This window comes from Athene noctua, chromosome 2 (assembly GCF_965140245.1).
Source record: "Athene noctua chromosome 2, bAthNoc1.hap1.1, whole genome shotgun sequence".
Taxonomy (NCBI): domain Eukaryota; kingdom Metazoa; phylum Chordata; class Aves; order Strigiformes; family Strigidae; genus Athene; species Athene noctua.
In genome coordinates, this window is record NC_134038.1 from 38,503,208 (window position 1) to 38,519,369 (window position 16,162).

A 16,162-nucleotide genomic window follows, 5' to 3' on the forward strand; every position below is an offset into this window, starting at 1 on the left:
TACACAAAATAGTAGCCTTTATCATTTCAACCTTTCCTTTTACCCTAAGGTTCTTCCTGCTCTTTATGAAAATGTCACTAACATTACCATCCAAAACAGACTGCTATACCTACCACAAATTTTTTAAGAACTGTTTCCCCCTGCACCCCTCCCTCACTCCCCACCAAAGCAGTACTGATGGGCTCCAGTCATTACAACACAGCTACAAAAGAGGAGACACAGTAAAAGCACTGACACATTCACAGTTCCTACCATGAAGTTTAGTCTGACCCTCACTTCTGTTATCAAATCCTAAAATATATGCGATAATACTCAAAATCTTGGTTGTGAAAAGCAGTTCTTGTCAAGCTGCTAATTATTCCCTGATGCAGAAAGCAGAAGCCATCAAGACAAAGTGTAACTCCACAGACTGCAAGCTGGGTTGGATTCCTTTTCCTACTCCCCAGCCCCATTTCTGAAGTTTCCCACTCTTACTTGTACAGCTTTCTAAAGGGCATGCCCAAAGAAAGTGTCTTTTAGTTTCTAAGGGTGTCACAAAGATCTTTAGGTAAAATGACCTGGAAATCACAACACTACGATGTACCACATCAGCACATTTTAACAGCAGAACTGCCAGCACTGAGGCAATAAAACCTGTTTTGCTCAAGTCTAGACTTTCATGAAGTTCTTCCTGCTTATTTGAGTTTCACATGCATGAAGCATTTTAAAGTATTACTAAAGCCCTCTTTTGCTTGTTGCCTTTACCAGCACACTCCTTCCCCAAATTACATCTTCATTCACTTGTAGAATCAAACAGCATTATTCTTCTCCAAGGAAGGGAGGTGAAGAGGAGAGGTAGATATAGAACTCAAAGAAAATCTTTGTTTCGTTGTATTCTTCAGACAGCAACTCAGTCTAAGGGTGTTTGCATTCCACATGTGAAGAGTGACTAATTCACTCTAAAAAAAAAAAAGAAAGCTTAGAGGAAGTTGCACAAGAGCAATGAAATAGTTTGAGCTTTTTAAAGGAAGTATTATGATGCTGTCGCTTGTATGTATGCTATGATATAACAAAACAAAAATCCATGCCACACTACTTCATTTTTCCGTATGCAATGCAAAGCATTTTCCCACAGTGGGAAGACCTGACTTTCAGAAAGCAAGTCAAATTGGAAGGCCGAAAAAGGAAGAGGGAGGGGAATGACAAGGACTGGAAATGGCAACAGGATAGGAAAAACTTGTAGACCTTAAAATCAGAAAACAGGAAGGAAGACAGAAAAAAGGTCTTTCAAAAATTTGATGGTTTATACTAATTTTCTTCCTTTTACGCAAAAACGTTATATATATAGGGTATCTATGAAACAACTAGCCATTTAAACAAAAAAAGCCCCAAACACAAAACCACACTTTACTCCGTTACAAAACAAATTTTTCATGACAAATTATATAGGATGAAAAATCTTAATTGGATTTAGTACTAAAATATTATCCTTGCATTTGGACACTCGTGTATTTTCTACAAGAAAGTGCTGCTATTCGGGGGTAAAAATATCAGAAATCTGTAAACTCAACTTCTTTTTGCAGAAAACATCACAGTTAAACACTGTAAAACATGCACAACTTCTCACACTAGACTATGGCCAGTACTCACAAGAGCAAGTGAACAGATTTCCATAAACCTGTTGAAAATAATACCAAGCTTAATGGTAAAAAAAAAGAAAGTAGCACTTCTAGGCACTAATAGCCTACACATTTGCCTACAGTGGTCACACTCTTACATACTTACAGTAAATCTTTTTTTCTTCTCTCTGTGTTCATCAGAGCTGGGAATGCTAACACTTGGGCAGCTTTCTTTGAGATCCATTGTGGATGTTCTTTTGACAAATTTGTTATAGGTCCCTGCTTCGAGTGTCGCAGTCAGAAGATACCTTCAATGGTACTGATCCAAGATACGCAGCTTTTCTTGAGAAAATGTGAATTCCATCATGTAATCTTAAAGTGAACATAAAAGAAAAATTAAGTACGGGAACACTTAACTCACAGCACTAAAACCTGTGTGACAAGAACTTTCACTGGCAGGAAATGCACTTCAATATGCATATACAGCCACAATCGACAATTTTGCAAACTGTTTCATGCTTGTGGTCCTTTGTTGTTTCATTGCAATCATTCACAGTCTCCAAAGACATAAGTTCACCCCCAAAAAAATCACTGAGTTGTGTAGACATACTGGAAGCAGATTTGGGCCCACTACAGACAATACTTTGAAGGAACAAAGAACACAAATAATTACAGATGACAACCTGGTATCAGACATCTGAGAAAAGCCACTAACACGCACATTCAGAACAGTTAATTTCAAAAACAAAGGTTTTCAACTGCATGAGTCTGTACCAGAGGGCATTTCAGATTTGTCAGAACACACTGAGTGTATTTAATTATCACATCAGATGAAAGATGTCATGAGAAAAATAATTTTTCACGTGAATTTTAGAGAGGGACATAGGTGGCATCATGCATCTCTGAGTATCTACCTTCTCTGCCCCCTCTTTCCCCATACTTGGTATACTCTGTTTAGCAGAACAGTAAGGTTGTCCATTCCCTTCAGGAGAAGTTAGCTTCTCTGCAGAACTTTTTTGTGCCCCTTTACAGAGGGGCACAAGACAACAGAAAGGACAAAGCTGCCAAAAAGGCAGAGAGAGTTTAGCATCAGTTAGATGTCTCTTCACTTGCTGAGGGACACTATTCTCCACACCTGCCCTGACCACAAGCAAATTTTTACAGGACCCCAACGCAAACAACAGGAACTTCACCAATGCCTGAGAGCAGCCAAAATTAATGCTACGTAGCTACAACTGTCTATTCAGGCCCGCACAGCCATCTGAAGTGTTCCAGCTCAGTTTTTAGAACATTAGGTGTCTGACCAACTTACAAACATGAGAACATTTTTTTTAGAAAGGAGACCTCACTTCTCTTCAAAACACCCAGAGGAAAAAGGAGTGCCCAGTTCAACATTTAACTCCCTATTTTCTTAAAACAGGGAAGCATAAAAATGAACTTTGTATTTCGTATCATAAATTTCCAAAAAGCATAAATGAATCCAATGCAATTCTCCTATTAGAGACACCCATATTTATGTTGGCATGAAGGCCAAAGCCCCTGGAATCCAGTGAAAAGATTTGTTCTTGATACCCAACTAGCCTTAGTCAGTCAACTGACTATTTTTCTTGCTCTCAGAGTCAGAATATCTCTCTGGTTCAAACTTAATGTTATTATTCCTCCTGTAGCCATTTAAAAGTAAGTGATTTTCAAAGATTTATCCAGTGACTAAAAAAAAAGGAGCGTTTGAAACCACTGCAATCACAGCTAAGTGTGGGTGACATCATCCATACTGCAACATATTCAGGGTATTATTTTTAGTTACATCTGCCTCTACTTTTGATTGTTCCCCACTTCAGTGATTAGGTAATTGCAGGGTTGGGCAGGGTTATGCTCCCCCCCTCCACCTTTATTTGACTATAACACAGCTCATCCAAGCCGGTTACAGAGACTTTGAGTTTCAAATTGGTTTTTCTCTTCCTTTGGCAAGCCACTGTTAAAAGCCTTATTACAACAAGGCACAGTTCCCATTTTCCACAATTTTATACTGGCGTGGGATTAAAACTGTTCTTCACCCGCTGCCACACACTAAAATTAAGATCTAAAGGTTAACTGTGCTGTTCTCCATGGTAAGAGGTCCACTAAAATAGTCAATAGGCACTACTTTGAGTAAGTGTTTCACTCGGCTTAGACTTTACTAAGCACTTATGTCAATCTTTAGCCATTTCAGGTCCAGCACCAGGCACTGAGCATAAATCCCTGTGTTTATCTGTCTTCCTGCTCATCACAGAAAAACAAGCAAAGCCTTAAAATGGATTAGGTGTTCCCTGACTAATATCAGTCACCGTCTTTCTCCTCTTGAAAAGAGACATTCATTACATCCTACAGAGACATCATAACATGCTTGCACTCATTCTCACAATATAGGCTGTACTTCTCCCAACCCTTTCATTTTCTTATTCTTGGTGGTCACAGTTTTACATACCAGATGAGCAGTATGGATTAAAAATTGTAGTCTAAAGAATATCACTTGGAAGACTGATCTTTATTCCAGATCTGAAGCTGAAAGATCTATGGAAAACAAAAGGAGGAAGTGTCACGCAGATTAATTCAGGAAGAGTTTATTCATCTTACTGGGGAGAAGAATAAATCATCTGAAGCTGAAACTGCAATGTTCGTATGTCTTTCTTCAGGCTGCCTGGAAGATCACTGGCTGTGATTCTTTTCTTTCCCTGAGGCATCTCCTCTGAGTTGTGCCTGGGTCGCCAACACTAAGCTGAACTGACAAACTTGCAAGAAACACATTTTCAATCTGTCACTAAGCTCCAGAAGATCAGAGCTTTCTTTCAATTTCTATTTGCCATGAGCATATCAGCTTAAGAGCTTCTTATATTTGAACAGTAGGTCTGACTGGAGAAATAGGCATAGGTTTGCCTTAATCTTTTGCCATGCTGTAGTTTAGGAACACAGATGTAGTTTTAGTAGCAGGTAAAACCATTAGTGCTGCGGTAAGTACATGAAGTAATAACAGAGAGCAAACAGTAGAGACACATTTTCATCCGCAGCTTCAAAAGTGCAAACTGCAGTGTCTTGAGGGTTGCCAGATATGAGTGAATTTAACAGACACTGTCAGTTGAAAAGTCTCTGCCACTGGTTATAGCTTGTCCTGGAATTAAGAAAAGATAGCCCCTGGCCCCAGCTTTGATAACAGGCAGAAAGGAGACAACTCTAGACAACCAGGTAGCAAAATAAATCCCCTTAAAATCATACTTGGGTACTAGTGAAAGAGCATGTAGATAATGCAAGACAGGTTAACACTGAGACGGGTGTTGTCCAGAAAGAGCCAAAACTTCCAAGTTGCTACAGTATCCAGGCCTGGAAAAGGGGAAGGCGCAGACAACTCTGTTACAGAACAGAAGTCACACATCCCCCTGGCAAAGTTTCAAGCTTATCAACAGCTACACTATCTATTCTCTCCATGGTGGCTGTCAAAAAGCAAGCAGTATTTTCACCATTTCCCGCAGGAAGCCACAACAATGTCAAATTTCAGGCTGACCCTTGCCTCTGGTAAAGAGCATGGCAATAACAGAACCCTGACACTGTAAGAACAGCTATAGATCTACTATACCCTCAAATAAAGAATTTTATGAATGCCTTACCATATTCTGTGCAACTTCATAATAGGTACATGCAACAGGCAAACATTATATAGTTTAGCGATAAATAGCAAACTCCTTTTACCCCTTTCTATATAAGCTAGGCTCAAACTACATTGGAAAAGGTTTATGAAGTTTAGTCAGATTATTTTATTCTGCACTGAAGCATTTTTTCTTTTTTAAATGATAATGGCCTGGAGGATACCATTGTATAACCAAAGACCCTTGTTCTGGGTGCTTACAAGTCAATCTCTGCCAAGACTGTTCAAAACTAGATTAGGCAGCTGTGTCCTCACTTGTTGCTTCTCCAGCTGTAGCCAAACTGCCTTAAATGCCTCCAAGGCCAGTGCAAATCAGCTATCATACTCCAGCTCTCTGAGTAATACACAAGGGAAGCAGAGACAAGAACAGTAAAAAATTCAAGAGTTTCCCTGCAAGCACACTTGGAAGAATCACCAGGATCCATACTCGCCCATTGGAAAAGAACAGGCATTTATTTCCCCATACCCTAATCATCCAGCTAGAAAGACTTACTCTAGGACTGAGTCACTGGTAAAACCAGATGCTGAAAATCCCACCTGAGTGTGATTCCAATTACAGAAGGAACCTGAATATGCAGAAAAAGAAAGCAAGATCCAGGAGACAGTCCTATTATTTGCTATAAACATTGCTCTCCTTCCTCGTAGAGAAAGTATAATCTTTGGCATACTTTTCATCACTTCCTCAGTCTTCTCCACAAATACCCTGGTAATGACTCAACATATCACTGGACATTACACAATCTTTGAAAAAGCCCAGAAAGTCAACTTTTTCTCAACTGCTCTATGATGAAACAGAGTCCCACTCTCTTGTTGCCAGACAAGCAGCTGACATGGAGGAAATGGGAGACCAGCTTTTCAGAATCCAATGCAACAGAAATACAGTGTGAGGAGAGCCGGGGACTGTAGGAGAAGTCACATGCTTCAAACAGAGTCAACAGCAAAACACAGATTGATAATCTGTAAAGTGAGATGGATGGCCAGAAGCCGCTGAAGAACTAGGTTCTGAAGAAAACAGGTTTCACATAGACCATCCTTTCAAGAACCACATACATATGATTTTTAATACAGGAACACTAAATACCAGTGTAGACCTGTAGAAATATTCCAGCGGAAAAAAGAGAAGAGCACTAAACAAAATACTCTGGCCAATCCTTCGCTTATATCTCCACATTCCCTTCTCGCTACAGTTTGAGAGGAGAATTAATAATTTAGCCATTAGTATAAAGGAAAAAGCATGCTCCCTGTTTACACACCCACCCACTACCTTCCATTTTTTTATATCTCTAGTAGTACCACTATGGAAAGCAAATCACCGCTCTGCAGCAATGTGGGCAAAGTCCAATTCAACTGATTCTTTCTGCTTGTAGTGAAGAATAGCAGGTAAAGTGAAAACTCAGCGGAGAAAAAGCAGTAACTCCTCTTGTTTTACCTTTATCAAATTTACTTTGGAGAAGCCAGTCAAACATTTCCTTCTCATGTTTCTACTACACCCAAGAACATCCCTTCTGCCCCATCTCCCCAAATAAGCTCCAGTAAATTACCCTGTCATGTAACAAGATCCATGGCTTGGACTGCATCTATTTGCATTCATGTTTATTACATGACAAAATATAGGTTCTTTGCTGTGGTAAGCAAACCCTGAGTAGTAAAATGGGCCTGAAGAACAAATACTGCCAGTAAGAGGCAGCTGTCTTTTAATCCTGAACACTGTCCATAATAATTTCATCTTTAGCCTGTGTCCACAGTATCTGGAAAGGTCACTATGTGCCTCAGACAGTATGACTTATACAAACAGCAGAGTACCAAAAAAAAAAAAAAAAAAGACCCACCAAAACAAAATCAAGTTTGCATTACACTTGCTACCTGCAAATTTCTTGGCGTGATTCCTCAGCCTTCCTACACACCGGGTCAAATTGAAGTTAAATGTCGATGCCTAGGGGTAGCACTGATCGAAAGTTCTAGTAACAGCACTGAGTGAGCTATTCTCAAGAGGTCTTACAGTTGATACCAGCCACTTGCAACATAGTCAGTTCTACATAAGAGGGCAGTCAGTCTTCAGTAAACACAAAGCAAATAATCCCAGCCTCATTTTGCCCCTCTTAATGAGAATTAAGTGAGAGAACCCCAAATTTCAACTCCAGCTATACTGCCTATTTTTCTACATGATTTTCAACAAAAGTTCTCCCTCTGTTTCACTACATAAACACAGAAGAATTCTGATCTATTTAAGATTGATGCTACTGCTGATTTATTGAACATGGGGAAAGTTTCTGGATTTTATATACTGTAATTGGCAAAAGAGTAAAATCTATGTAACAGAATATATCTGGATTTTAAAATAAGGAAATATGTAAATCCAAGCTACAGTTCACAATCCAGAAAACACACTTTTGAAGTCTGTGCTCTACAGAATTCACAGCTGCCTGGAAATATAAAGCTCTTGGATAATGAAAAGGTAACAATTTAAATATTAGAATATAAAAGGCAAGTAAGAGAAAGAGCCTCTGGCAATATCCAAATCGCACGCCCAGTTCACCACCATCTGATTCCTCGTGTTACATCAGTGCAACTACAGCTAGTATTTTATGTCCACTCTTGAAGGACAAACTCCTGCAGGTAAAAGGGTACATTGAACTCTCACGTATTTCAATGCTGCATAGAGAATAAGAAGGTGTTTCAACTCTAAGGATTCAGAGAAGAGCTGTTTACACATGCATAGCAGAATTTGGTGCAATACTGTCAGATGTGGTGACGCTGTAATTTACAACCAAAGGTGGGAATTAAGGTTGGAAAGCAATTTTAACACAATTCATCATCACGTAACCACTAGTGACTCCTTCTTCGGCTTTAAAATTATCAAGGTTGTTAAAACAACCGGTACTTCTCACTGACATGTGCAAGTTAGACATGCTGTATTTCTGACCAAAAATAGGCCAGTTTTCTAGCTTTAAGTTATTAGAAATACCATGTATGGAGCCTACCTTGACAACATTAACAGTGAACTTTCCAAAATGCTCTCCAAAAGCTTGTAACAATTTTTCCTGAAATCTAAAGTACCTTAAAGCCTTCAGGAAAACACTCCTTCATAGACACATTCCTTTTTTATCATTAGTTCATATTACAGTCATTAAAGAGATTGATGTGAAGGTGATGACAAGAAAAATCCAACCAACCAACCAACCAAAAAACACAAAACAAAAAAAACCCCAGAACTGTATTTAGGAGACTGAAACAATGCCCACATTAAGAGAACCCAAAGTGGAATAACAGCAGCCTGTAAAAATACAAAGTAAATCTGCATGAGTCTATAAAAACAATATATGTTTGAAAGGAGTTATAAAAAATCCAACTTAGCAACAAGAATACTGCAGCAAGGGACATTCACAGAAACCTTCAGTGCCAAATAACTGGAAGAACCATAACGGCATTCAAGTGACATTACTGTGTTGAAACTAAATACCGTACCAGCACAAAAACGTATCTGAAGTTTAAAGGGAACAAGAAATGAACATTCCATACTGCACATCTACAAGCAGAACAGTTACACCTTTAAGAGCGGCTAGAGGAGGAAAATTCACCTAAATATTAAAAGAAGACGAGCTGTCAAAACAGCTTTAGCCTCAAATACTTTACAACCGCCTTTTAATTAACCTCCACAACATTAAATTCCTTAAGGGTACCCGAAACCCTGCAAGACAGCGTTGCCTAAGAAGCTTTAGTTTTCCAGGACAAGACCTCAGCGGTATTCTCCCTCGGGTTCCCTGCGCTCCTCCAAAACACCAGCTAGGTATTAGCTGCAAAGCGCCCGGAGCAAGCGGGGCAACGCGTGCGGATGTCGCCCTCGGGCACAGCCCTGCCCCAGCGACCGGCGGAGAACGGCAGGAAGGGCCGCGGGCCCGCACCCACCCACCTACCGCACAGGCGGGGCCGCTGCCTCCGCCGCACCTGGCGCGGCTCGGGAGCCAAGCCGCTCGCTTTCACCCCGACAGCTCTTCCTCGGCTCCCCGATTCCGAGGAAGTTACAGGTTTCTCACATTCGCGGTCCGGCGGCGGCGCGGCGCAGCTGCCCCCGCTCGGCCATCGCCTGCCCGGCGGCGTCCCGCTGACCCGCGCCCGCCCCCCGGAACCCCGCAGGCTAACGCACACGCGGCCCCAGCGGCGGGGAACGGCGAGCAGGCGGCTCCACCTCGAAGAGGCGGCGGGGAGGGCTCCCGGCGGGGAGGGCGGGCTCCGGGCGGGCCCCCGCGCCTCACGGCAGCGGCCGCGCACACGGCCCCCGCCCGCCCGCGCACGCACCCCGCACGTGCGGCCGCCGCTCCGGGGGGGACGGGAAGGAGCCGGACAAGTATTAGTCCCCGGTAACTTCCTCCGCGGGGAAACGAGCGCCGGGGCCGAGCCCGCGAGTGGCGGCGAGCGAGCCAGCCGCCCCGGCCCGCCCACGGACGCGCCCGCGGGGCCAGCGCCCGCCCGCGCCCTCCGCCCCCGCGGCGCCAGGCTGCGGCCCGGCCCTCCGCCGGCCGACCGCGGGGCCCGCAGCCCCCCTGCGGGACGGGGCCGGGAGGAGAGCTTTCTCCACGCTCTTTTTTCCAAAAATGTTTCTTTGCTTAATTACACGTTCCCACTTTTCCCCGTCCCCGCCGCTAGGTTTCAGCCCCCCCCCGGGGGATGCTCCCTTTTCTGCTGGGCGGCTCCCCACAGAAGCGCCTGAAAATCAGCAGCGACCAAGCTGCCGCTCTGATAAAAATACTAATATTTTTTTTTAAAAAAATTGCGCACAAGAGAGGTTTCAGTTTAACTCTTCGGTGCGTTTAGGGGTGCCCACAACCCACTGGCAAGGCCGTCATTAAACCAACCAGCTGCTGTAATTAAAGCTTCTGTATGTGCAGAAGAAAGAACGCAGAGAAGTGAAGCAGGTTTGTACAATATCTAGCACTATTTAGGGAACTATTTCTGCACCCTCTGAAATGCTAATACCCCAGTTAAAATTCAGCTAGACCTCTTAAAACGAAGTGTAACTTGGTAAATTTTTCCTGAGCAGATTGAGGCCATAAAACAGTTCTAAAAATACAAATTCCAGAAAAAAGCTCCTTCAATGGCAGTATTGCTTCCACTTCATTTAGTTAACTAGATCTAAAAGTGCAGCACAGCCAGGAGTAAGCACAGATTCAGTTTAACAGAACAGACCACACCCATTAAACTAAAACCTCGTGTTCACTGAGGATCTGCTATGGTCTCTAAATGTCTATGTTCATCATTCTGACAAGGCTTAAGAGGCAAAGAATATGTAATGCAACTGGCAACACTCAGGATGAAGTAAAAGCCATTTAAGCTTGCTCTGTATAAATGCCTGAAATGATTCTTGGGATTTCAACTATCATGTAAAGAATGAGCAAGTGTGAAAACACTGTAGCCCATTCCACTGTTTAACACCTAGGTGCCTCCCAAACCCCACAAGTTTTCATCAGGAAGTTGTTCTATTGATTATGGAGAAGACCGATGTTCTACAAGCGTGTCTTCACAAGACTTGTATTTGGGCCTGACAAGACATGATGATGCTCATTTCAACAGTCGCAGGTATTGGCAAGTACCTGGCAAGTAGCGATTCAGGAGATCCTGTTTCTGAACACTCCTGCTGCAGAAGTATCCTGCATAATACTACACTCATGTGTGAGACACTGACAGTCATCCAAGCACTCCCCAAAAACAAACCAGAGAAGCAGCCTGGCATTATTTAAAATATGTCAGTGTTCAGATTAGTGTGCTGTAACTGTGTACACACAAGCTACAAGTCAACAGGATCACAAGCTTCCATTTCAGTAGAGTCTGCACAGGAAGAAATGAGGAATTTTCCCGTGGTAACCTGCCCTTTCCTGATTTTGGAGTTTTGTATTTTGGGGCAGGTACTGCTAGATCCAGAGACTCTGCATTGTAGCAACAGCCTTCTCTTGCTTGTTCAGATGGGGCGAGGTATTTGCCTTACATTCACAGAGAGGTTTTGAAGAAACTTTGTTAGCACTTCTCATTGTGAACCCCAGAGCAGAACGCTTTTGAACTTCAGTCAGTTAGAATAACCTACTAGCAAATAATTTAATCAGGTAATCTGTATTCAAGAGTTATTTTAGTCGACCGTTGTTTAGCAGTGTTCATCTTCTGTCTGGTTGATAGTTTTCAGTTAATCATTCACTTGTCATCTGATCAGCTGAATGGAGCCACTGGACTGATTTACAGTAAGTAGAAAGGCCTCAACCCAGGAAAGCTGAGAAGACGACCCTGGCCTAGAGATAATTTAACTCTGTCTACCTGGCCACACAGACTAAGCCCTAAGCCTTTGACTAAAGAGCACCTATTAGTCCTTCCTCACAGTTAAAAACTCCCTGAAGACTGGACTGTCAACCAGTTAATTTTATCTAGTTCCTCTCACTATGCTGGAGCTGTGCTTAGAGAGCAGTACATATCTTTAAATTGTAATTTGCCCAAATGAATTCCACAGCATGTTCATCTGTCTAGTACATCATACTATGCCAAACACTGTTAAGATCCTCAAATTTAAATAGATCCTAATTTACAAATCTGCTTGATGAGCTTTTAAAGGCTAATATTCCATCAATGTGGATACCTGGTGGTTAACTGCATAGCATACAAAGAAACGCATGGAACTCAATTTGCCTTTTAAGCGAAGTTAAAGGTCAGCATTCGCTCTGATATTTTTGCCCCCAGGAACTCCCCTGCATTCCCCATTTATGGTTCCTGGGCAAGTAATACAAACAAAGAATCTCACTTCCACTGCTTTGCAGTACTTTGCTTATAAAGAATGTTACAAATCCACGTACTGTGCTGTCATCCCAACTACTTAAAAGTCTTTGCTGAAGAATACCAGTGACTGGATGACGGGGGTGGAAAAGAAGAAAAGAGGGAAGAGAAACGAAGGACCCATCTCAACCCATTACAAATGTAAGAGGTCACAGAAATGCAGGGTATCTTTAACAAATGTTTCCAAGTCTAGTATGAGCAAATAGCAATGATCTGAACTACTAAATTCTGGTTTTACTGAAAATATTCTTAAATTAGTATGAAAACCCTGTCCCTGACCAAAGATCAGAAGTCTAATCTTCCAACATCAAAAGAATGATACAGACAAAAATACAGTATAAAAAACTGTAAGACGAAGACAAGCAAGAATGCAGACAACTTGTTTAAACATAGCCAGGAGCTTTGACAGTGAACACTGTTCCATATGTATATTCTGTGATACTTTAGTATATATTCAGATCTTCACACAACAAGCACAGCCCAAACCACTTGACAAGCGGAGTCCAATATTTTTAGTTATGCTAAAACAGAGTGGGCCAATCGAGTAACACCTCAAAATCATCACCTCACTGTCAGCTTCAAACACCAACACCACAGCTTTCCGCTTCAGTTCCTGCTTCTCCAGAGGAATATCTTAGCCTATCACTTCTAACACCAAGCTTTCTATCCTACTCTTCATGCTCAGGAACAACACAACCTCCTTGCCCCAGAATAGCCCGTTAATAGCCATCAGGTTTGGACAGTAAGATGAGATGGTGTTTGCAATCAAAAATCATCTGTGACAGTATCTCGTATACCAGCAACTCCAATTAAACCAAATGCACGTCTGTTTAAAACCCTCCAAAAAGCATTAATGTGACACTGCAATAGATATGAAGCAATCTTTTAAATAATTAGTTATCCCTTAGCCTATAAAGCCCTAAACTTAGAATTCACTCAAGAAACAACTGATGGCCATTTAGTTAACTTTGCATATACCAATTGTTTTAATCAAAGAACCCAACTCCAAGTAGGTTGTGTCCAGCTACACAGCACTGAGCAGTCTGAGGACATCACCCTTTGGAAAGCCTCAGGTTGCAATGGAGGGCCCTCACAATGACGCAGGTACAACAACTCTGGGCAAATACTGTCTAACATTTGAGATTCTGGCAGCCACAAAGACCCCATAAAATGTATGAAGACAGATATGCACCCACCCTTTTCCATCAATTACTTTCACACTGTTTCCCAGCCTCTTGTTTGGAGGCTAATTAATCCATGTGCATACCCCACTGTCTGCTTAGGGACAGCATTTTGTAGCGGCTTGGGAATGGGCCAGTTGGGACCAGTTATTCAGCACTGCAAAGTGTGACACCCAAGAGTCAGGTACTCGAGAAAACAGTCTTCTGACAGACTCCCTGGACACATGAAGTTACCAGAAAACCAGGCTACAAAATCAAATAAAAGCAGCCCATCAGTGGGAAAGTGATCTAGCTGAAAGCCTGGGAGTTAAAACTGTGGAAGAAATGCCAGCTGGACAAGATTTAAACCTCACAGTGCACGTGCAAGCAACAGTGTCACCAGGTAGCTGTTCTTTACTAAAGCTGGCTTTGTAACTTAATGCATGTATGCATATTAATAGCTTTCATTTAACTCGTTTTCATAGTTGTGTGCCTGCGCTTATTAGAGGAGTCTGAATAACGATTCAGTTTTACATGAGCTGCTCAGGGGAAAAGGTTTTTTCCCCCCACTTTCTTTTTGAACACTAGATCAACTACAAAACGTCTTCAGATTACTGAGACAGTCTTTCAGTTTGGAGGAATGAAATGAATACTTAAAAGACTGATTTGTTGTGAACCTACACTTCAGCCCCTTTTCCCAAACAAACCAATCAACCCACCCAAAACTACCACAGCCCACCTAAACAAGTACAACTGACAGATTCAGTATTATCTCTTGACAAAGCGTAAGAACTTGGCAAGTAAAAGCAAGCTTCCCAGCACTGAACAACATTCAGTTTTCCATCATGTCAGACACAAAGAAGACAATCTATGTATTACAAGAAGAATGTCCTGGAGCACAGGGGCTGGTGAAGATCAAAACCATGATCTGCAACACTACATGGATTAACACTTAGCATAGCAAACATCACAAACCAAAATAATGGAAAACTATAGAGAAATTGTAATAAATTGCATAATTTTACAAACATCACAGAGTATGCATAACATGAACCAGATGAGTGACAGCAGCACCACATCAAAGAAATTCTTCACAGAAGCTAAGAAGAAAACTGTTTTAAATCAACTGAAGCATATACTAAGGATGAACACTAATACACAAGCGAGTATTGTGCCAAAAGCAGCAGTATAACAAGGAATTAAGGAAAAACAGATAAAGCTGAAAGATAAAGAGGCGAATTTACCTCTACCTAGGGGAACTTGTATGCTAAGTATGTTGTTGCACACCTTGGAAATGAAATTCCCTGCTAGTGCTCTTCAGAGCAATTATACTTCTTTGTTAAAAATACATTAAGCTTTCAGTCTATTCAGCAACGTATTTACACGTTGGGATGATGAAGCCAACAGCTGAGAGTTTCTCTGAGCAAGAATAACTGTAGTAAACAGCAAATACTCTGTCACATGGAAAAGTCCCACAAAGAAAGAGTTCAGTGACACCTCTGTCTTAGAGTACATTGACATTTACACTGGTCAATGCTACAGCACATACATCAGGTCCTTCCTAGAAGCAGTACCTGCACCCTGAACGTTCAGCAGACCTACATGGGACTTCTTAACATGTACAGTCTGGACTGAATGGTCACTCTTACTTCCCCGCTGGGTATCCAGAGCTCCGAAACAAATGCAAACAGTTCAGGTTCTGTCCTGGTACCACCTCCAGGCAGAACAGAGAAGGCATCTCTGGAGAAAATTACATGTATGGCAGGTTTTACAGATCCCATCTCTGTCCAATCATAGTCGTCATTGCTCACACAGTACCGGAGACCTTGGCCAGGGTTTCCTCCCTTTCCCCTCACAAAGGCCACTTTCATATCCCAGATTTTACTCCAAATAATTATCACTCCCTGAGATGCAGGGATTGCTACGTTCTGAGCTGCTTTCTTACAAACCAGGGATTTCTGGCTGTACTTCATATACTTCATGTTCGGTTACGTCACATACGGTCTTCTACAGTAAGAAGAAATCTGTTTTAATAAACAAATAAGGACAAACTATGGACCTGGTGATCACCTCATTGTGGGGAAGTACTTGATATGCATAAAAATCTGGAGGTAGCAAATGGAGCATAATGGGCTGAGTGGTGGGGGAGAGGAACCTGCATGATTCATTCCAGTAGAAGAGCTACCTCAGATGTAGCACAGGCATCCCTCATCAGCTTGATAACAATGTATGATCCATATCATAACCAGTTTCACATTTTAACCAAATACACGAGTATCAGAGAACTACATACATGCAAACCAATTTACTGCCACAAGCATTAGACAGACTTTTATAAGAGGGAAAACAAATTGAAAACATGAAGACAAGGCCGTGAGTTACACTTTCTTCCTTTAATGCAGGAGTTCTGCTTGTTTACATTTATGATTACTGGGTAATCTGATATAGGCAAGCAATTTTTAGTAGAAACTGAATAAATGTGTGATGGAATTGCAAGACAAAAAAGCAGTATCAGGCAGTGAAATATATCTGCATTTTCAAAACATGCATCTCTATTTTCCTCACTTCATCCTCCTCAAGTTCTTTATTTCCCTCATGCATACACCAAAATGTATTATTATTGCCATATCAGTCATTTTGGAGTGCTTTTTTCAATTAGGGCAAGTTGAACAATGTATTTTGTTATAAAGCAAACAACATTAAGATTAGTTCCTAAAAATTACTTGCCACGCAAGGCATTTAAAGTAAACGGTGAAGTACACACGAACTGTCTGACAAAGCTCACTTCTGACCCAGACCCTGCTGTTTACATCCTGTTCACCTACCTGTGCAATAGCTGGCAGGGTTCCACCAGATGTCATCCAACTACAGCCATGTCAGTAGGAGAAGCACCACTAACTGAGGACACACGGTCATAC

The 16,162-nt window shown here is 41.8% G+C and overlaps 1 protein-coding gene across 7 annotated transcripts in view; it reads right to left on the reverse strand.

Moving 5' to 3' along the window:
- Positions 1-16,162, reverse strand: part of SGK3 (serum/glucocorticoid regulated kinase family member 3) — a 69,753-nt gene that overhangs the window by 28,748 nt on the left and 24,843 nt on the right. For 2 of the 7 annotated variants that reach the window (XM_074898875.1, XM_074898869.1), the window contains exon 2: positions 1,765-1,970. In XM_074898875.1, the coding sequence (XP_074754976.1) occupies positions 1,765-1,842 (78 nt within the window). In that variant the 5' untranslated portion in view covers positions 1,843-1,970. Of the gene's footprint in view, positions 1-1,764; positions 1,971-4,062; positions 4,149-9,184; positions 9,390-9,418; positions 9,564-16,162 lie in introns of those variants that run through there. The other 5 variants (XM_074898871.1, XM_074898872.1, XM_074898874.1 and 2 more) reach the window with 5 other exon arrangements.